Here is a 21196-nt window from a genome sequence, read left to right on the forward strand (position 1 = left end):
ATTAGCCACTAACCTTATTTAGCCTATTAAATTACATAAATATGGGTTATCTGGTTTGCCTAAATTTAAATAAAATAAAGCAGCATTGTAAAAATAATAGTAATAGACACAGTATTACAGCATTTACTAAACACTATAAAACATAATACAAATATTAATTCATTAAAATTTCCCATTTTTGTAATTATAATAACAATATAATTGCCCATGCCATTTTATTAGTTTAAAAAAAAAACAAACAGAAACATATCAACTTAAGTTACTTGTTCAAAGTTCTACAACTGGGAAATAAAAGTCAGACTGGGGATCGAGCTTCTTTGGTTCAAAAACCACTACACCAAGAAAGAAGTTGGTACTTCAAAGATTCTCTTTATCTTCCCTGGAGCATTTTGCTTTTCATTAATTCCATGATTTGCTACTTAGATATAGATTATACAGACAACTTTAGATAGGGTATACTAAATTCTTAAAATGTCTATGCATTTTACACAAACAGGGAAATGAAACCCTTATTGATTGGTGTATTTGCAATACTCGGGGACCACACATGACTGACTTTTTGCTGGGATCCTTCTACTCCTTGGACAGATAAATAAACAAGTTTGCATGAGACAAGGTCTTTCAAGGAAACGTCTACATGATATACATAGGGATTTAAGGCCCGTACATTCAGGGAGCTGTGAGACTACCCCATAATCCCTGCCTCGTACAAGAGAGATTTGATTTAATAAGTGCTGATTTTCGCTTTGTAAATAGAGTCAACCTCTCCTCCACTGGGGATTCCAAGGTAATGTAGGCCTCGGGCTGATCTGCATATTTTAAAATTATCAAGTGTATTTCAACTACAGCAATAGTCAGGTATGTCCCAAGGAAGATGCTCTAGCATAGAAGGAATGAAATTGAAAATGCTTCTTTTTCCCTTTTTTATTGTCTAAAAAAAATTGAATATATTCAAAAGCACTGTTCTGTAATTTATATTGGTTAGATATACCTGTGGTTTTTACTGGGACCACCAAAATATTTGTAGGATTCTTCCCCATGGCCCTAATATCTATAGTTTATAAGATTACAAAGAAATTATGTTATAAAAGCATTCCTTGATTTATAAAACACCAAATGAAGCTCTCTAGTGTGAGCAGGAACTATACTAGGAAATATTAATAAATGAATAAAGAGGGACACGAGATACAGGATTCATCCATAAATTGTTTGTATTTTGAAAGGTTGTATAGACACAAATTCTCTCTTTCCCTTCACTCTCACACACACACACACACACACACACACACACACCCTTGTTTGTTACATTGTAGTTTCTCTCACACCCATTGTCTTCTTCACTTCTCTTCTTGCTTTCGCAGTAGATACAGATTATGTGTATATACATATGCATGAGTGTAAGAATATATACACAAGTATGTGTTCATGTATGTCATGTGCACACACATAATTGGAGAACGACGCAGTAAGATTCATGCTATAATTGCCAATTCCAGTCTAAATCATAAAATGATGATTTCTTTAGATGTAAGTGGATCAGGAAAGAGACAATTATTTAGGAGTTTTCCAGATGGAAAAGGGGAGGGCATTTTCATTAGAAAGGACAAGAAGAAAAAAGGTCGTTATCAGGGAAATGAGTACAATTTGGTGTGGCTGGACCCCAGGGTTAGCAGCGGCGATGGCGAGATGAGAAGGCAGGGTTGGCATCAGGAAAAGGGATGGATATGAAAATAAAAATGCCATACATATTATCTGAAGGAATATTTTTGGAGAGCCCCAGGCACAGTTCTTCCTTTTGGCTAATTATTCTGGTAGCAATTAAGCTCACTGCTTGGATCACAGAAGCAAGCGTGGATGAGGGTCTGAACCAATGCCGAGAGAGGAGGGATTAGAGATCTATCTAAGTGGGCAAGCCACAGGACTTAGTAATTAGGTCTATAAAAGGTCTGAGGGAGCGAGGAGAGCAAAGGAAAAAGCTGTTTTCTAGCTTTCTACCAGAAGAATTTGTTTGAAGAGAGAGAGCGATTTCATTTTGAATTGAACATTTTGAATTACGATACCTGTGGAAAGACAGTAGGTTTTAAATCTCTAGGAGTAGTGAGATAATGCGGATCTGAGGTACAGGCGCCTGACATACAAGTGAAAACAGACACGTGTGATCTCAGCTAAGCTCAATGTTTAGAGTGACGGAACTGGGGAAATGCACAATATTCCAGACGAGATCGGGCGTGTCCAGGGTGGTATGGCGATAGACAGTGCACAGTATTCTTGGTGTGCTGAAATATATAAATCCTTCAGAGAAATAATGTGCATGGAAAGTATACAAAAATTCACTTGAAACTCTCCTGTTATTCCATGGAAAGTTGCCTTAGACTAAGCTACTTGGCATTTTGCAAAACGGGATTCAAAGTTCCTTTGGATCCTCCAGAGCGAAGCTGAAAAATACCCCTTAATAGGTACAGATATAAATACTTAGATACGCACTAGCTGTGCAAATATGTTTAGCTGTTACAGAGTTTTATTATGCCTTCTGGGAAACACATTGCAAACAGAGGGAGTATCTGATACAATGTAATCTGTTTATGAATGACTAATTTAAGGTTATCTTAACCTCCCCAAATCCTATATACATTCTCGTTTCTATACATTGCAATTGTGCGCATCTAGAGATGTCAGTTACCTTAGAGACAGTTTCCAAGATATATCAAGATGGATTTCCTACCCTTTGGGGATCAATGGCAGCTTCTCTAAAAGCTTTGTCCTGTGGCTTTCCTCAATGAACAGGAAACTAAGACATCACCCAGCATCTCGTTTTGCTCTAATTTAACTTCAATGCCCAAAGCGAAGTTGGTGATCACGTCTCCAGCACTCACAAATTTAGGTTTCTGTCTTTCCTCTGGTGAGGACCTTCAGTTGCAAAGCCTCATTCCTTTGTCAGTCTCCAGTGTGACTTTCAGCTCTCCTCTCCTTTCTCCTAAATGCCCATTTAGCATTGCATAATTTCCTTAACTACTGTGCAGTTTCCTCCAAGGAGCTTTATCTTGTTTTTAATTTCTTCCTGTTAAGCTCATTAAAAAACATCTTTTAAACATTATACAATGGAATGGTTTATAAACGTGCATAATTGTGTCATTTTTCTTAAAGCAAGTATTGTTTGAGATTATTTTGCAGCATAGAGATGTTACAATAAGATTACACACAAAGCAAATAAAAAAACTTAAAATAATGTTAAATTATTTTGTTGATTCATATATGTGGTGCTTTTTTTTTTAATCACAATGCTGTGAATGTAGAGAGTTCTTATGTAAATGTGAATAGAAACAAGGGCAGGGAACAGAGGAAAAAGATAAATTATATGTCTTTGAACCTTACTGTTTTTTATCAACAAAACAGAACAGCAGCTCTTTGTTGCCAAGCTCAAAACCCTGAGTTTGCCCTTGTCTCCCTCCTAATGTTTCCTGGCACCTCTTCTGTGGTTTCTAAGGATGTCACCTTGTCACAGTTCTTACTTTGCCTGTCTATGTCTTACCTCCAAAGGTTCTCACATCGAGCCATCAATTATTTCTAATTCTAATACACAAATCTGCGGTGTCTTCAATATTCAAGTGCAAAGGTCCTATTGATCAAAATTTTGGTAAAATAAGTGACCTGAAATGTTTAGTCTTGAATCCTAGAAAACCAGTAATACATTGAAATTGTTTGAAATCTTTAATAGTGAAAATTCAGGTGTTGTGTGAGGTTGTCAATAATGGTCTCAAAGAGCACTTACTGTGTATTTTTGCCCAGTCCTTGGGAAGTCTTTGCAATATTACCTTTTAGGTTGTACTTGTAAATGCGACTTCCCCTATGTGATACAGAAATGGCAGCTCCTTCTTGCATTCCTGCCTTTGTGTTTAAGTCGATAACCAAACTAAGAGCATACTCACCAGGAAGAAGCATTTATCTGCTCTAAACATTAAAAGAGAAGCAAATGATTCAATCTGACACCTGGGAATGATTTTAAAACAACTATAAATTGGAATTGATAGGAAAGCGTACCACATAATTAATGCTCCATCAACTGTAAGATAAAAAATAAGGAGCATACAAATAGATGTCTTTAAGGAAAAATGAAACGTGAGATGGTTGACAGGAGCTACTTTGCTTTTGTAACTGTATGCATGACAATCTGTCTCCCTTCCGATGCCCCTCCTGCTGCTCCCCCTACATGGTAAGCACCCTTGCAGGCTCTTTCTAGTGAAAGTAAGTAATTTCAGTTTGTTTGACAAACTAGGATACTTGCGTTCAATATACTACTCTTGGACATAAATTAGGAAATGTGAATGAATAGCTCTTTCATACATTTAAAAAATAGAAATGTAGTCTATTGACTTTAAAATAGACCAATTAAATTTCCCTAAATAGGTTTATGAGCATTAACATAATTCCAGAGAAAGCATTATCAAATTATATATGTTGGGCACTAAATAAATAGTTCTTTTTTTAAATTTCTTTTTCTTTAGTGTTCCAAAATTCATTGTTTATGCACCACACCCAGTGCTCCATGCTATACGAGTCCTCCGTAATATCCACCATCAGGCTCACCCAACCCCCCTCCCCCCTCCCCTGCAAAACCCTCAGTTTGTTCCTCAGAGTCCACAGTCTCTCATGGTTTGTCTCCCCCTCCGATTTCCTCCAACTCACTTCTCCTCTCCATCTCCCAATGTCCTCCATGTTATTCCTTATGCTCCACCAGTTGAATAAATAGTTCTTGAACAAATTAATTACTTCAGTTGCCATATAATTAAAATAATCTTGAATGTGCATATTTTATGTGTGTACACAACATATCTATCTTTATAATATAGCTGTCGAATTACTTAACAGAGAATTAAATCTATACTATTTTGATGAATGGGCTCGATCTTTATCGTGACCTCTTTGGAAAGTATAAGACACCTTGATAAAAAATATATAAACGTATGTGCATGTATGTTACACACACATTCACAACTCACCTTCTATATGTTTGTGTAAGTGCCTGTTTGTGTGTCTTTTCCAACAAATTATTGTGGAAAAGAACTGATATACATATGCATATATGCATATATATGTAATATATAATTGAGGTTTATGATAATAGGAATCAATGGAACATGATTGCTTACCTGTGTAAGTCTCAGAAGGTACTGAAAATTAACACAGATAATGCCTACTCTCCTCAAAAGGAAATAAACTTTGTGGTGGAGATAAATCCTGCACAACAAGAAATAAAGTGAAATGATAAATAATTTTGGATCCTTGACCAGAACTATAATGACAAGTTTAAAACAGACAGATTTTCAGAATCGAAGCATGTGCCTAAAAATACAAGCAATCTCAAAAATGTCCAAGCTAAAAATAAAAAGTGGGAGAACAAATTCCCAGAAACAATACTCAGTAAAATCTATGTGACAGTAAAATTAATGAAACAATAAAACCTTTTGTTCTTTTGTTCTTTCTCTATTTGTTAAAAGAAGATCCATGATATGGAAACCTTTCTCCAGAACCTGATAATCCCTAATATCAGGAACATTTTCTACTGAATTTTTAAAAAAATATTTTGCATCAAAATATTGTTTATAGATAAAAAAGAAAAAAAGGAAAATGAGACACCTTTTCCATTCTTCCTTACCTATAGTGCTAATCATTACAGAAAACAACTTGAAACTTACTTTTTAGTTCATCTAGGCTAAGCTGCAATTATGTACGCAATATTGTATTATTTGATGAAATATTTTTATATATATCATCTTTGACTTCCTTTCACCATTGGTGAAAAGGAAGCTCAGCAACATTTCAATCTATTCTCCCCCAGTTGTAAATAATCAGTGTTTTTTTTTCCCATTTCTCTATCAGTTATTTTAGCAAATTTAAATAATATGTTATTAATTTTTTTTTATTTCCACCATTCTCAGTCTCTCTTTTTTTTTCGGTCCCAACAGCATTTTCACAGAAGCACTAGCTATATATAGATTTTTTAATTGTCTAAAAAATCCCTGCAAATTTCACAATGATCATATCAAAATACTATGCTATTAACTATGTAAAATTTTGGTCTTGTGTGCCAAAATGTTTGATAGAGCATGCACTGGCTCTCAAGTGTCTCAGGCAAAGCCAGATATTTTATTTCCCATATAATAATTTCAACTATTGAATAGTAGAGATCCTCTTGAGCAAAGTTGTATTTTTCCAGATACTACAACTTTGTGTTTTCAATGTGCTGTGAGGACAGCTGCTCAGAATTTGTCGGTGAGCAGCTCTGTCGTATTTAGCTTCCTTTTGCCAGCCTTCAGGGTTGCACACCTAGAGCAGTTCTATTCTCATTCCAACATGGGCGGCTAATCTTTAGAACTCAGACAATCCTGCTATCCCAGACGCCTTACTTCTGTAATTTGGATACAAAGCCGTCCTGTCCTCGAGTATTCCCATATCTCCATTTAGCCTCTTATTTCCCTGGAATACATTCTTCATTAGGTTCTTCGGAAAAGCTCAAAGACAGAGAAAGCTGCTGAGTCTGAAACTATCCTTATCCGGTTATCACACTTGATTAATAGGCTGGCGAGGTACAAAATAATTTCATCATCAAATTTTGATGACATAGCTCAATATTTTTCTAGCATCAGGGGTTACCTTGTAAGGTCCATTGACATTTTAATCCATGTCTTTTTTTATTTTTTTCCCCAACCTCACAGTTACATCTTCGTTTTCAATGGTGTATTTGTCCTTCTATTTATCCTCTTGCTCACAAAGTCCGCTTTGGATGATCATGATCTTCAGTTTAGCTCATCCATTATTTTTTAACTTCAACTATTATATTGTAAATATCTATTTCTTGTATTTGGCTCTATAACAGCAAAGCCCAGCCACTTTTTATAGTTATTATATGGTAAGATTTTTATGACCACTTTTACTTCTTAAGGCACATTGAATGTACTTTAAAATGTCCACATTAATTGTTTTGTTATCTGATTTAACTACAGGATTTTATTTGTTACACTTTCTTGCTTTCGGAATTTTTTATTGTTGTTACTTTTTAGTGCTTTTCTTTTGTTTTCCTGTGATACTCATGTTTCTTTGTATTGTTTTTAATATACACACATACTTACACATATTATTATTACTATATAATATTTATATTACTTTATAATTAATTTATATTAATATAAAGTACTATACAACTTAATATATAATTAATATTTATAAAATATTATATAATTATATGGATAATATATAATTCCCAAATATATTTTTAAATATATGATATAATGACATAAAATGATATATTATTATATAATATGTTATTTTAATAATACGTAATATATACAATATATAATTTATAAATCTGGGATATGTAGTTGAAATTTGTGAAGCTTGTTCAATCCTAAAATGATGTCTGCATTTGTCAAGTGCTAGGAACACTACCAATACTTTTAAGTGCTGTTCGACTTGACTATTTGTGGTGTGTATGGGTTTGCTTGTTTGTTTTAAATTTTCACATAGTGTAGAATAACTACAAGACAATATAAGTAGTACCACTTTAAATCATTCAAGGACTTTAAAAATAGATTGCATGAACATGTATGATGCTCAGATTTAATTTTGTTTGATATATATGTTTATATAGAGAGATTATAAATATACATATAGCATTTATATATCACTGAACATACTGTTTTCTGATTGTTTATGGTTTATGAAAATGATATCACACTGTTCATAATTTTCTGATACATTCCTATTTCCACTTATTATATATCTGAGATTCATCTGTATTTTTCCCATGTAACTGTAGCTCACACTTTTCACTTTTGAATTATGTAGGAATGTGTGTTATGTAAAAAGTTTAAGTTTATTTACCTATTCTCATGCTGTCTGACATCTGGGTTCTCTTCTCTCTCTCTCTCTCTCTCTCTTTTTTTTTTTTTCATTTTACAAATAGTAATTCCATATGGCATTTCTGCAACTATTCTCATATGCACAGCTGGATTTTGTTTATGCTACTATTTAACTTCACATTATGTAATCCCATACTCTTTCTTGTTATGGGTTGAATTGCATCCCCTAAAAATTTTTTCCTTTCTTTAAATATTTATTTATTTATTTTAGAGAGAGAGAGAGAGAGAGACTCGAGTTGGGTAGGGACAGAAGGAGAAGGAGAGAGAGAATCTCAAGCAGATTCCCTACTGAGTGTGGACCCTGATACAGGTCATAGGGCAGGATCTCACAATCCTGGTCATGACCTGAGCTGAAACCAAGAGTCAGACACTGCACCAACTGTGCCACCTAGGTGTCCCTAAAAATTATATTTTTAAGTGTAAAATCTCAGTATATCAGAATGTGTTTTTATATAAAAATAGGGTCTTTAAAGAGGTAATCAACTTAAAAGGAGGTCTTTAGGGTTAGGGCTTTAATCCAATATGACTGGTGTGCCTATAAAAAAAGGCAATTTAGACATAGAAATATTCACACAGGAAAGACAATGTGAACAAACAGGCAGAAAATAGCCATGCAACTGGACTGATGTACTTATAAGTCAATGAACACCAAAGATTGTTCTCAAACACCAGAAACTAGAAGAGGGGAATGGGGACTCTTCCCACAGCCATGATGGAAAGCATGGCCATGCCAGATACCTGGACTTCAGACTTCTAGACTCCAGAACCATAAGACAAATACTTATTGTTTTAAGCCACCTACTTTTTTGTACTTTGCTAAAGCAGCCCTAGCTAATTAATACATTTCCCAAAGTCATTGCACCAAATTTTACACCCATCAGCTCTGCATAATAGTTCCCACTATACCACGTACTTTTAATACTTGGTTTTGTCAGCTTTAATTTTTTCCAGCTTAGTAGGTATAAAAATGGTAGCACATCGTGGCCTTAATTTGCATTTGTTTGATTAAAATCCAGTGTATTTTTATTTTTCTTTCTTGTTTCCTCTATTATAAACTGTTCATTGATCATATCCTTGACTAATTTTTCTGGTGGCTTATCTGTCTTTTCTTTCTTTAGAGATACTATGTTTGTCAATATGAAATTATTCTTTTTTTTTAATATGTTTCACTATCTCTATATTGTCTTTTATTTATAGAGATTGTTAATTAGGGCATAGATTGATTTACAACCTTTTATTTTATGCTTTGTTAATCATTTGTCTTATTTTAGATATATTTCCCTTACTAAAGATTGTTAAATTATTGGCCTACATTTACTTGTAAATTAAAGTTTTAGAAGCAGTTTGTGTGTGTGTGTGTGTGTGTGTGTGCGCGCGTGCGTGTGTGTGTGTGTGTTTTGAGGATTATTGTGGAAACCAAAAAGATCTGGCTCAGAATTTTTACTAAAGCTTTTGCATATGTGAAGGAAATTAAAGAACGACCTTTGCAGGATAAACTGCACATCTCGGAACTAAACACATCTCCATGTCATCACCCTTCTATGTAGGTTAAAGCTGTCTTTAGCAATAAAATAATTTAATTAATATGCAGGTATGACTTAATATTTTATAGTTCAAGAATTATTCTGAAACATGAAGGAAGAAGAGAAGAAACTTATGATGTTAATTTGAAGAAGTAATCTTGTCATAATCAAGGCAAAAATTTCAGCAACCCTCTGACAGGGCTGAATTAATTTTCATTAGGAAATTTCAAAAGCTTATTTGTAAAGACTATTGATAAAATATTCCATTAAAATGTTAAAGAACTATTTGTTTGCTAAGAATATGAATATTCATATAAGTACATATGGAGACATATATCCATATGTATGTTTGTATATCTATATGTATTTGTGTGTGTGTGTATCTCAGGAGACATTTGAGGCATTTAATACGTTGTCCTCTTATGTTAGGGCACCTAACTCCATCATTTTCCTTCCTTTGTATCTTTATGAGCCAAATATTTACAACAATATTTTCATGGAGCTATAACATATCTTTTGTCTTAATGTCTCTCCCTTTTCTGAAAAGCACTTGACAAAGAAAGAGATGGCAAGAGGCAGTGAAGAAGTTCCTCCCAGGTAGCATAATTTCAGTGCTTTTTTCATCCATACACAGAGTCTCCTTGAAGTCATTGCAGACTGCCTGATGACCGTCTCCCTTCGTGTTGACGAAGGCCATGGTGTCAGCTGTCTCCCCTAGTGGTGAAAGTTCTTATGTCTGTAAAAATATAGCTCTTTAGGGTCATTTGAACCCATAGTATGAATGTAAAAGTTTGTGAGAATGGTTTGTGCCTAGACCATGTTTCCATGCAAAACATGAGTCTTACTTTATTGCGGAGACCAGTCGCTGTTGTATAACTAGTCTGTGGATGACTTGGAGGATGATATATGTCCTCCCTACTTCAAGAGGCCATAAAAATAATGATCAATTTTATGGAAACAGCAAATACCCTCAGGCCAAAAGGTGACTTCAGTTTTCTATTTACTTTTGTAGGTTTTTATTTTCTGTCAGTTTGGGGCTTGTACATTTTTAATAACTTCAAATGTATATTTCTATCTCAATTTATGATCCATAGTTACTGTTTTTCAGTTGAACTGAGTTACTTAGTTTGCATTGCCAGAAGCCTGATTTAATGTTTTTTAATCAACTAAATTATTATATTATTGACGATCAAATTTTCAAGATGATGGACAGTAGTAACAAGTTGATTTTTGTTTTTTTCTATGTTCCCATTAAACTGATATCTCAATTTCTGTCTGAGGAAATCCTAATCTTACTTTCCTTTCCATTCCTCCAATTTGGAACAGCAAATCTCCAAGAAAATTTAGCTCATACTATAGAAAACTCTTGTGACCAGCATTTGGGCATGAGGGTTGTGTTTCATGCTGGTGGAATAAAATTCTAGACCTTTTCAGAGACAACAGTTAAAATAAAAATAAAAATACAGCTAGTTTCTAAGTATGAATTTATAAAATCAGTTTTATTTATTTTTTTTAAAGATTTTATTTATTTATTTGACAGAGAGAGATCACAAGTAGGCAGAGAGGCAGGCAGAGAGAGAGAGAGGAGGAAGCAGGCTCCCTGCCGAGCAGAGAGCCAGATGCGGGACTCGATCCCGAGACGCGAGATCATGACCTGAGCCGAAGGCAGCGGCTTAACCCACTGAGCCACCCAGGTGCCCATAAAATCAGTTTTAATATTATAACAATATTAAAATAACAATATGAAATATTTTATTCTATTATAGTACAGGATTTTCCTTTAGGCTGTAAAAGCTTAAGGCTAATATTATAAATCATAACATCTACATTCCTTTTGAAGGATACAGATGTTTTATTTTTAAAACAAAGATCAATTAGCAAATTGCAAGACTATCACTTACTGTTATTTCTATTTTTATATAAAAGGTATAATTAAGTTTCTTATTTCAAATACAAAGAGTTACCTTCCTTTTGGCTTTTTGACGCATTTCACATTATGAATCAAGACTTATTCCATTTATTATATGTCTTTGAATACCACATAATATCCAAAATTATGGTTCTATTTCTATTAAATGGAGCAAGGACTTTGAGATATTGCTGATTTTAGGGCTTGGTCAAAGAAAATATAAGATGAACCTGTAGCGTTTTGTGATGCCAGATATTAAGGGAAGTACTCAAAAGAAAAAAGAAAAGAAAAAGTGATGGGGCACCTGGCTGGCTAAGTTGGTAGAGCATTTGACTCCTGACTTGGAGTTGTGAGTTCTTCCCCATGTTGAGTGTTGAAATTAGTTTTAAAAAAAAGTGATGGAGCCATGTTGAAAAGACATCATAAACAACTGAAAAGATCACCCACGGAAGAAACCTGTAAGAATTTACACAAAGCAATATATAGGATATTATTGGATTAAAATACACAGTATAAAATAAAATGTCCTTGAGTCTACACTGATTAAAATGTATACTAATATTAATAAATAAATGGGGAGAAGGAGGAACTCTTCCTTTCAGGAGAATTCCAAGTAGTAAATGTGAAAAGAATCAACAAAATAGAAAATCATCATTAGAAAATCACAGTATTAATTAATGCAGAGGAGATCACTGATCAGTACTAAAACTGATGGGCAGATTTTTGAGGAGAAACAATATTTGCATAATTTTACAGTATACCTCCCAAGATATGCATTCATTATTTTAAAAATTGCTTATTAATAATGGTGGAAACTGACAGAAATACCTTCTTAACTGACAGACTGACATCATTTGCTCCCTGATATATGATACACTGAGAATAGATCATTTCTGGGTACTGCTGACAAAAATGGAAAACCTCAATCTAATTGAGAAAATATAAGACAGTCCCAGATTGAAAGACATTTTACAGAGTAACTGACCAGTATTCCTTAAAAGCGTCAAGATATAGAAGATATTGAAGACAAGGAAAGACTGAAAAGTTCTCACAGATTGGAGGGAGTAGGAAAACATGCCCACCAAATGCAAAGCAGGATCTCTGAAAGGCTCTATTTATTTATCTATCTGTCTATCTATTTATTTTAAGGGGATTTGGGAGACACAGATGGAGAGGGAAGAACAAATCTCAAGCAGACTCCGTGCTAAGTGCAGAGCCAAATGCAGGGCTTGACCTCATGACTCTGAGATCATGACCTGACCCTAACTCAAGAGTCAGATGCTCAACCGACTGAGCCACCCACGCACTCCTCTGAAAAGGCTTTTACGGAAAAGCCAGTGAAATCCGAATTGGAATTAGTTAATAGTAAAGTGATTAAAACAACATTTCCCAAAAACTAAGCTCACATGTGTTGGTGAAAACTAACTCAAAATATTGGTAAATGTTGGTGGGTCAAAAATTTAAAAAATGAACTTGCTAAATGTTATGAAATTAGGTGTGGTGGATCTTGAATCTTAGTCCACATTATATAACCATGGACTCTTGTCTGGTGCTGGTATCAGGGTTATATTAATCTCAAAATGAGCTCAGAAAGAGTCCTCATTTTTCTTTTCTATAGGAAAATTTACGTAAGAACTGATAATAAGGAATTTTCGGCTTCATGAATGTTCCTTAAAAATATTTGAGCTGATAAGGGTGCCGGGGTGGTTCAGGGGGTTAATCCTCTGCTTTTGGCTCAGGTCATAATCCCAAGGTACTGGGATCCAGTCCTGCATCAGGCTCTCTGCTGAGTGGGCAAAGACTGCTTCTCCCTTTGCCCCACCTCCCGGCTCATGTGTGCATGCTCTCTTTCTCTCTGTCTCTCAAAAATAAATAAATAAAATCTTTTAAAAAATATGTGAGCTGCTAGTATTTAGGAGGAAGGATCATTTAAAATCATATATCATATCTTAAATGATATTTAATCATGTATTAAATTGTATTTAAAACCATACTTTCTTTCCTCTTTGGTAGCATTGGTATATTTTTAATTATCTTTAGGAATTTAGCAGTTTAGCTAACTAGTTAATTTTATTGACATATAAGTGTTCATAATATTCTCCAATCTTTTAAACTACATTTTCTGTAGTTGCATTTCTTTAAAATAATTCTTAATAGTTTTTGCCCTTTCTTCCCTTTCCATGAACCATTTTTGTCATATATATTTATTTTGACAGTTCTTTAAAAAACTAACTTCTGACATTTGTATACTCTTATTTCTGTATTTGTTTTCAACTTGTTTTTAATCTTAATTACTTCCTTCTTTTTCTTTGATGGTTATTATGTCTTTCTTTTCTAGGTTCTTATGTTTAAGGCTTAACTCATTAATTTCAGCTTGTCTCTCTTTGTATAAAAACACATAAAGTTGTAAATTACCTTCTCTAAGTAGAATTATTTTTCCTGCCCCATGGTTTAATTTCTTTTCATTCATTTTTCAATTATTTTTCGGTCTCTATATTTGTTTCTTATTTGAACCATTTGTTACATAGGAATTACTTTTAGTTTTCTTTTAACTTTTCAGGACTATAAGTATTTAGGAGTGCTCTTCTTCATGTTAACCTCTGCTTTAATTGTAGCATGGTCAGAGAGTTGACACTGATTTGTTAAAATTTATTCAAACGTCTAATAATTTAATTCTTGATCAAATGAGATTCAGTGCTTAATGTCCGCTTAAAAAAAAAAAATCTAGGGGCGCCTGGGTGGCTCAGTGAGTTAAAGCCTCTGCCTTCGGCTCAGGTCATGATCCCAGGGCCCTGGGATCGAGCCTGGCATCGGGCTTTCTGCTCAGCAGGGAGCCTGCTTCCCCCTCTCTCTGCCTGTTTCTTTGCCGACTTGTGATCTCTCTCTCTGTCAAATAAATAAATAAATAAATAAATAAATAAATAAAATCTTTTTAAAAAAATCTATATTCTCTAGGTGGTTTGTGGAGATTTAATATATATATCAATCAAATCATTCATATTATTTTTATTTATTTTGTTAAATATTCCATATTCTTGGTCTAGTTAACTAATCATTAATTGAAAACAGTTATGGCTATATTTCACATCTCTCTAGATCTGAGAATAGATAATCAAGATACTGAAGATTTTATCAGAAAACAACTTTGAGGGGCGCCTTAGTGGCCCAGTGGGTTTAAGCCTCTGCCTTCAGCTCAGGTCATGATCCCGGTCCTCGGATCAAGCCCCGCATCGGGCTCTCTGCTCAGTGAGGAGCCTGCTCCCCCCCTCTCTGCCTGCCTTTCCATCTACTATTGATCTCTGTCTGTCGAACAAATAAATAAAATCTTAAAAAAAATAAAAAAGAAAGCAACTTCTATAGACATTAAAAACTAAATAATGAAATTTAAAAAATTATCCCAACATCAATACTAAGTGCTTTCAGTAGAGCAGTGATATTATTTTTGTATTTTAGAGAAGTTATTTCTGCTACAATATAATAAATTAATCGAAGTGCTGCTTCTATAAAATTTAATTTTTTAAAAGAAAATTCTTGCAGTAAATAGGTTGAGTTGATGATGTTCTGCGATAGAGGCATAGTGAAATAGATATTTTCAAAAGAAAGAGTCAGAGGCAACCAGGCAAAGAGTTGAAAATCTTAAAGTCAAAATAAGAAAAGTCAAAATAAGAAAAGCATAGTGTTTCGAGAAACCTAAATCTAAAAAAGACCAGTGTTGTAGAGAATATTAATTAAGAGAGTGGATGACAGGACAGAGAAGCCAATTTATGGAGGACAAGCTTATGTATGTTTTATTTTAAGTATAATGGGACCAATCAAAGAAGTTTGAAGCTCTGAATAAGTACCTGTAAGAGCATTGTTTTCAAAATGATACTATGGCCACAGTGTGTGATGAGAGTATCTGAGATTTGATTGGATTTAGTGGAGTAAAGCTGTGGGTAGGTAATTTAGAAAGCTTCTCATTTATCCAATACACAAATCAGTATATAGTGGCTACTACATTCAAAGAAATAGAAAGAGAAAATAATGGCAGAAAAATACCAAGTCCCTGTTTTGCATTACATCTTCATGGTACATAGAAATAAATAAGTAAATAACATAACAACTAGCTGTTGCAAGTATTAGGAAGAAAATAGGATTTTTTCAGTATGGTTGCTTTTTTCAGTAAGGTTAGTGATGAAAGTTTCTGAGGAGGTCACGGTTGAGCGGTCGTCTGCTGGAAGAGAGTGAGAGCCATCTCAATATGCAGGGACAGGGACTTCTAGAGGAAACCGCAAAGGTAGAGAGCCAGTAAGACACTAGCCAAGGAATGAATCGAGAGTTGCTTTTAGTAACATGGTACCAAAAATAGATGGAGAGGAAAATGTTAAACAAACAAAAAAAGAACAGGCTAAGACTAATTGGGGTGTTGCGGAAGCCACGTCTTACTGATGTCTCCTAGGAAACAACTTCCCAAACTGAGCAGATAGAGGTGCCTGTGTGAGGTTGCTAGGGCTGCCATAACAAGGTGCTCCAGACTGGGTGGCTTGAACAACAGAAGTTTGTTTTCCCACAGATCTGGAAGCTAAAAGTCCAAAGATTGAGGTTCAAGAGCATCAGGGTCGGTTTCTTCTGAGGCCTCTGCTTGGTTTCTAGATGGCCATCTTTTCCCTGTGTCTTCACACGGTCTCAGTCTCTGCTCTGTGCCTGTGTCCGGATCTCCTACTCTTGTAATGACACCAGCCATATTGGATTAGAGCCCACCCTAATGACCCTATTGAATCTTAATTACCTCTTTAAAGACCCTGTCTCCTAATGCAGTCACATTCTGTGGTACTGAATGGGGGTTCTGGCATCAGTATATGAATTTTGAGGAGCGTAACCCCCAAACACTTACTGAACACTCTAACAGTGCCATTTCCTCAGATCTGATAAATTTTATTGTGATTACGAGAGGACAGTGGGGGAAGAATTTCACGTGAGTGAAATAGCTTGTGAAAAACATAGAGATTTAGGAAATTAAGTTTTGACAAGCACACTTTGAAATGTCCAGCATGGCGCAAATCTTTCAGAGAAGTGACTAAAGGAAAATACACTGGGAAAGATACACTCAGGCGAGAGCATGACTAGCTAAGAGGTCTGGGCTTTATTGTGTATATTAAAAAGAATTACTTAGGGTTTATGAGCATGAACGTGCTATAATCAGAAGTGTGCTTCAGGTCGATTAATCTGTCAGTAATATGTAGTTTACGATCAGGTATTAGAACATAAATCTCATTAGCAGTAGAGGTTGTTCCCACTGGAAGTACATCTAGGTACACTAGAGGCTTAGCTAAATTCTCGTTTTGCTGTGGAACAGAGAGGAGTTTGTCAGAATTGAGTGTTTTCACAGTGACACCGTGAAGGGCCTCCTTGTATTTCTCCTACAGACTACCCTTTGTTTCTCCTGTCACAACTGGAAAATAGGATTCCTCTCCATCACAGCTGAATTCATGGAATTTTGTAATGTTCTGTCTTTCAGCTCAAATAACCTAAAGGTAGTTAATAACTAAATACAACAAAGGGGAAACAATGAAATTAAAATATTCACTGTATATCCTGGGATTTATTGTGATTGTAGAAGCAAACATAGGTACCTCCCCGCACTCAAAGCTGATCTCTAGTTATTTGTGCAAACGCAAAAAAAAAAAAAGAAAGAAAGAAAGAAGAAAGACAATGTGCTCATTTTCAAACCAGAATTCTTAACACTCAGAGATTGGTACTCAGTATTTGTAATAGGCACAGACCCAAGCCTCCCAAATTCCACTTTTTCCATTCCTAAACCTTAATTTAATGTTATCCACACTGTGTGTATTCAACTCATTAATTAATCAACATTGATGTAGAGCTCTAGATTTGGAATGTTTTCTCATACACAGTTTACTCTTGAATATTCAATTGAGATATCTCTTCCTCTCTCCCCCTCTCCCTTTTCTATGTGTTTTGCAGACACCATCCACCTCCGAGTTCTCGAATCTTCCCCAGTTGGCACAGCTATTGGGAGCGTAAAAGCAACGGACGCGGACACGGGGAAAAATGCAGAAGTAGAGTACCGAATCATTGATGGCGATGGGACTGATATGTTTGACATCATCACTGAGAAGGACACACAGGAAGGCATCATAACTGTGAAAAAGGTGCCCAGCCTCTGTATAAATAAGCACCTGCCCATTTAGCAAATAAAGATTTCATTATGTGCTTTCCGCTCACACATTATCCATTAGGAGATGTCAGGATCAGTCCTAATGTGATGTATGCCGTGCACAAGTATGAGAAACATAAAGCCAAAGATCTTGGACATTCTGACCAAATACTTTTGTTGGTTGAAGCACGAAACCCGAGTTCTTACAAAGTTTAAAAGGCAAATTAATAGATGCGTGACTCTATTTCTGGGTCACCTGAATAAAAGCCCCCCCCCATAACAACTTATATTCTGAAGCAAAAAGCAGTTAATAGCTAATAATGGCAATATATCATCACAGTTGGAGGCATAAAAAGTAGCATGCCGTCTATGCAGATGTATGAAGCAATAATTAGAGTTGCTAATAAAAAGAGACAGTGTATTCTGGAAGATAATTTAATTGTTCACATTTTCCCTTCTGCTACATAAATTAAACTTTTCTGCTAACATATGCTCAGTGATACAGTTTAAAGGTAACTAGTTTTGTTTTGTCTTGTTTTGTTTTGTTTTTCTGGTAGAGTCAATACCACCATTATAAGAAAAAAATAAAGCCCAGGGAAAGATCCCAAAGAAATGTGCTACAAATTCTATGGCACGAAGTAACTACTGAAAACACTGAATAATGGCGGAACTATCCAGAGATTCTGTTGCAAAAGCCAAGATACACAACCAAAGGGTTTTAAATGGACAGTGACCAACAAAGGACGATGTGGCTTCTTTGTTGGTTTTCATGCCTGGAAAGTAATAGTAATGCAAATAGAATCTACAGTTTATCAGATTTAAAAAAAAAAAAAAGGAAGGTTGAAGGACTGTGAATCAACAATGTCTTTTTTTCTGTTAACAAAACATACCTTTTAGAGGCGTGAGAGGGGAGGCGCTTGATTTTATATTTGTGAAGGTTAAACTACATCAATATTTAAGTTCCAGAATTTTGTTTCATAATGTAACCTAATTACTAAGTTTTTCTCTGTTCTCTTTACTCAAGGTTTTCCTTATCTTCGGTGTTTCCTACAACTGTTGAGAGTTTTTTGGTTTTTTTTTTTAAGATTTAATTTATTTATTTGACAGAGATCACAAGTAGATAGAGAGACTGTCAGAGAGAGGAGGAAGCAGGCTCCCTTCTGAGCAGAGAGCTGATGTGGGGCTCAATTCCAGGACCCTGGGATCATGACTCGAGCCCAAGGCAGAGGCTTTAACCCACTGAGCCACCCAGATGCCCCAACTGTTGAGAGTTTTATATTAGTTTTCAAAATTTTATAGTTTATGTAGTACTATGCCATTAAACTGAATGGAAATATCACAACATAAACATAAAAAGATAACTGAATTTTTTGCTTACAAACATTAAGCAGTAGCCAACACCTAAGTCTACACACATGCACACATAAACACAACACGGTGTCCTAGCTCATTTTTTTATAACTAGTCACCACATTGTAAGATAGGTTTTAATATCCTTTCCGATGGGTCCAAGATTTAAAATCTAATTTTCCTATGTTCTGAAGTATTACACATTCAATCCATAAAAAGTAAAAATTGAACCCTATCCAATATGTAAAGGTTATATTACTATTTTTTATTGCTTTTAATTATTTACACTTAATGAACAACCTGACAGAACTCAACCAGGCTTTAAAAATCACACTGTGACTTGAAAGGAACATATAATCCAATTTCCCTCACTCTAATTTGATGATTTACTTATTTATACAGCCTCTTGACTATGAGAGCCGAAGACTTTACACTCTGAAGGTCGAAGCAGAAAATACCCATGTGGATCCACGTTTTTATTACCTGGGACCATTTAAAGATACAACAATTGTAAAAATCTCTGTAGAAGATGTGGATGAACCTCCTATTTTTAGCAGATCATCCTACCTGTTTGAAGTTCATGAAGATATTGAAGTAGGGACGATCATCGGAACTGTAATGGCAAGGGACCCAGATTCTGCTTCTAGCCCCATTAGGTAACTATGTCTATGTTTCAGATAAAAGGATGGGAATTAAAATAAACCTAGAGATCATGAAATTCTATTTATAGCATTTAATGCAGTGAAATACATGAGTCTCTCCTTAGCTGTACATGAATTTGAGGAGCACAGGTGTTTGAAGTAAATTGTCTCTGAATGTTTTGGGACAAGGCAGGCATAGCTTTGTCATTTGGTCCAGTTTAAATCATGCATTTTAGCCTAAAACCTAGCTTGCATCATCTGTCTGTCTTTTTAAGGTATTTGTTGTTCTGACCCGGGTACAGATAAAGGGCTCTGTGTCAGCTGTGCACTTACAATGTAACCAATTCACTTTATTTGTGCTTTCAGTTAAATGAATGAAACTTAAATGGTAAGTTGAGAGTTGTAACAGTTAAAAGAATATAAAGAATATAATATAATTACAGCACTGTCACAATGCAGTTAAATTACTCATCTATACTCCTACCATCAAAGAAGGGAAGGTTTTGTTCACTTGTTTCTGTTTTGGCTGTATCAAAAAATATTTCTAAAAAAATCAGAGCATTCCAGAAAGATCACAGTAATTTCAGTTTTGTGTGTGTGTGTGTGTGTGTGTGTGTGTGTGTTTTGGTTTTTTCTTTTGTTTTGTTTTTGATTTGCTTTCTTATGGCAGCTTAAAAATGTATGAGATATGAATAAATATACAAATGAGAAAGACTCAAAAGTTTTTATTGACATCTGTTCTATCATTTTAAAGAAATACAGAGATCTATATATAATATTGACCATCAAAATGACTGTTCATTTTAAACTGTTAGTGCATCACGTGCTTTGGATTTCATTCCCGTCCCTGTTCTCAACAGGTTAATTTTGTCTCCTCCTTGTTTCACATGGACCAGTCAAGTTAGAGTTTAAATGATGGTTCACAATTTCCAAGCACACACTTCTCTGATTTCTAAGAATACAGCAGCAGGATGTAGAGAATCTCTAATTTTGTATGCCTCGCGACTCTAACTCAAGTTCAAGTTAAAAGTGCTATCATTTCTGCCACGTCTTGCTTCAAGTGAAGTCATATCTTCTATATATTAAAATTACTATTTGACTTATGTAATTTTATCTAAATATTTTCTTTTTGTTCATTTTTTTGTGTTTTTTTTTCTTTTTTAAATTCTAATGCAGTTAACATGTAGTGTTATATGTTTCAGTTGTACAATATAGTGATTCAGCAGTTCCATACGTTAGTCAGTGCTCATAAAGACAAGTGTATTCTCAGTCTCATCACCTGTTTCACCCAATCCCCAACCAGCTCCCCTCTGGTAATCATCTGTTTGTTCTCTGCAGTTTAGAGTCTGGTTTTTTTTTTTTTTTTTGTCTTTTTGTTTTGTTTTGTTTTTCTTTCTCTCTGTCTCTGTCTCTCTCTCCTTTTCTTTGTCCATTTGTTTTGTCTCTTAAATTCCACATATGAGTGAAATCATATGGTATTTGTCTTTCTCTGACTTACTTTGTCTAACATTATACTCTCTAAGTCTATCCATCCACGTAGAGCATCACAGGTTACATACATGGTAATGATATACAGCTCCCAGCTGCCAGCATGACTTCCCCATAATTGCCTCTTCCCCAGTCCATTTGTCTTCATTGAAATTGCTGTATTGCTTGGATTTTTTTTTCCCTGTGGATCTTTTATAGAACCAATATACATA

The 21196-nt window shown here is 34.8% G+C and overlaps 1 protein-coding gene across 2 annotated transcripts in view; it reads left to right on the forward strand.

Annotated features, from left to right (window-relative positions):
• The window catches only part of LOC309860869 (cadherin-10), a 175001-nt gene that overhangs the window by 130277 nt on the left and 23528 nt on the right, over window positions 1-21196 (forward strand). For both annotated transcript variants that reach the window (XM_082723309.1, XM_082723310.1), the window contains exons 6-7: window positions 17313-17500; window positions 19258-19511. In XM_082723309.1, coding sequence (XP_082579435.1) covers window positions 17313-17500; window positions 19258-19511 — 442 coding nt within the window. The remainder of the gene's footprint in view (window positions 1-17312; window positions 17501-19257; window positions 19512-21196) is intronic.

This window comes from Mustela nivalis, assembly GCF_964662115.1.
Source record: "Mustela nivalis genome assembly, chromosome: 3".
Taxonomy (NCBI): Eukaryota; Metazoa; Chordata; class Mammalia; order Carnivora; family Mustelidae; genus Mustela; species Mustela nivalis.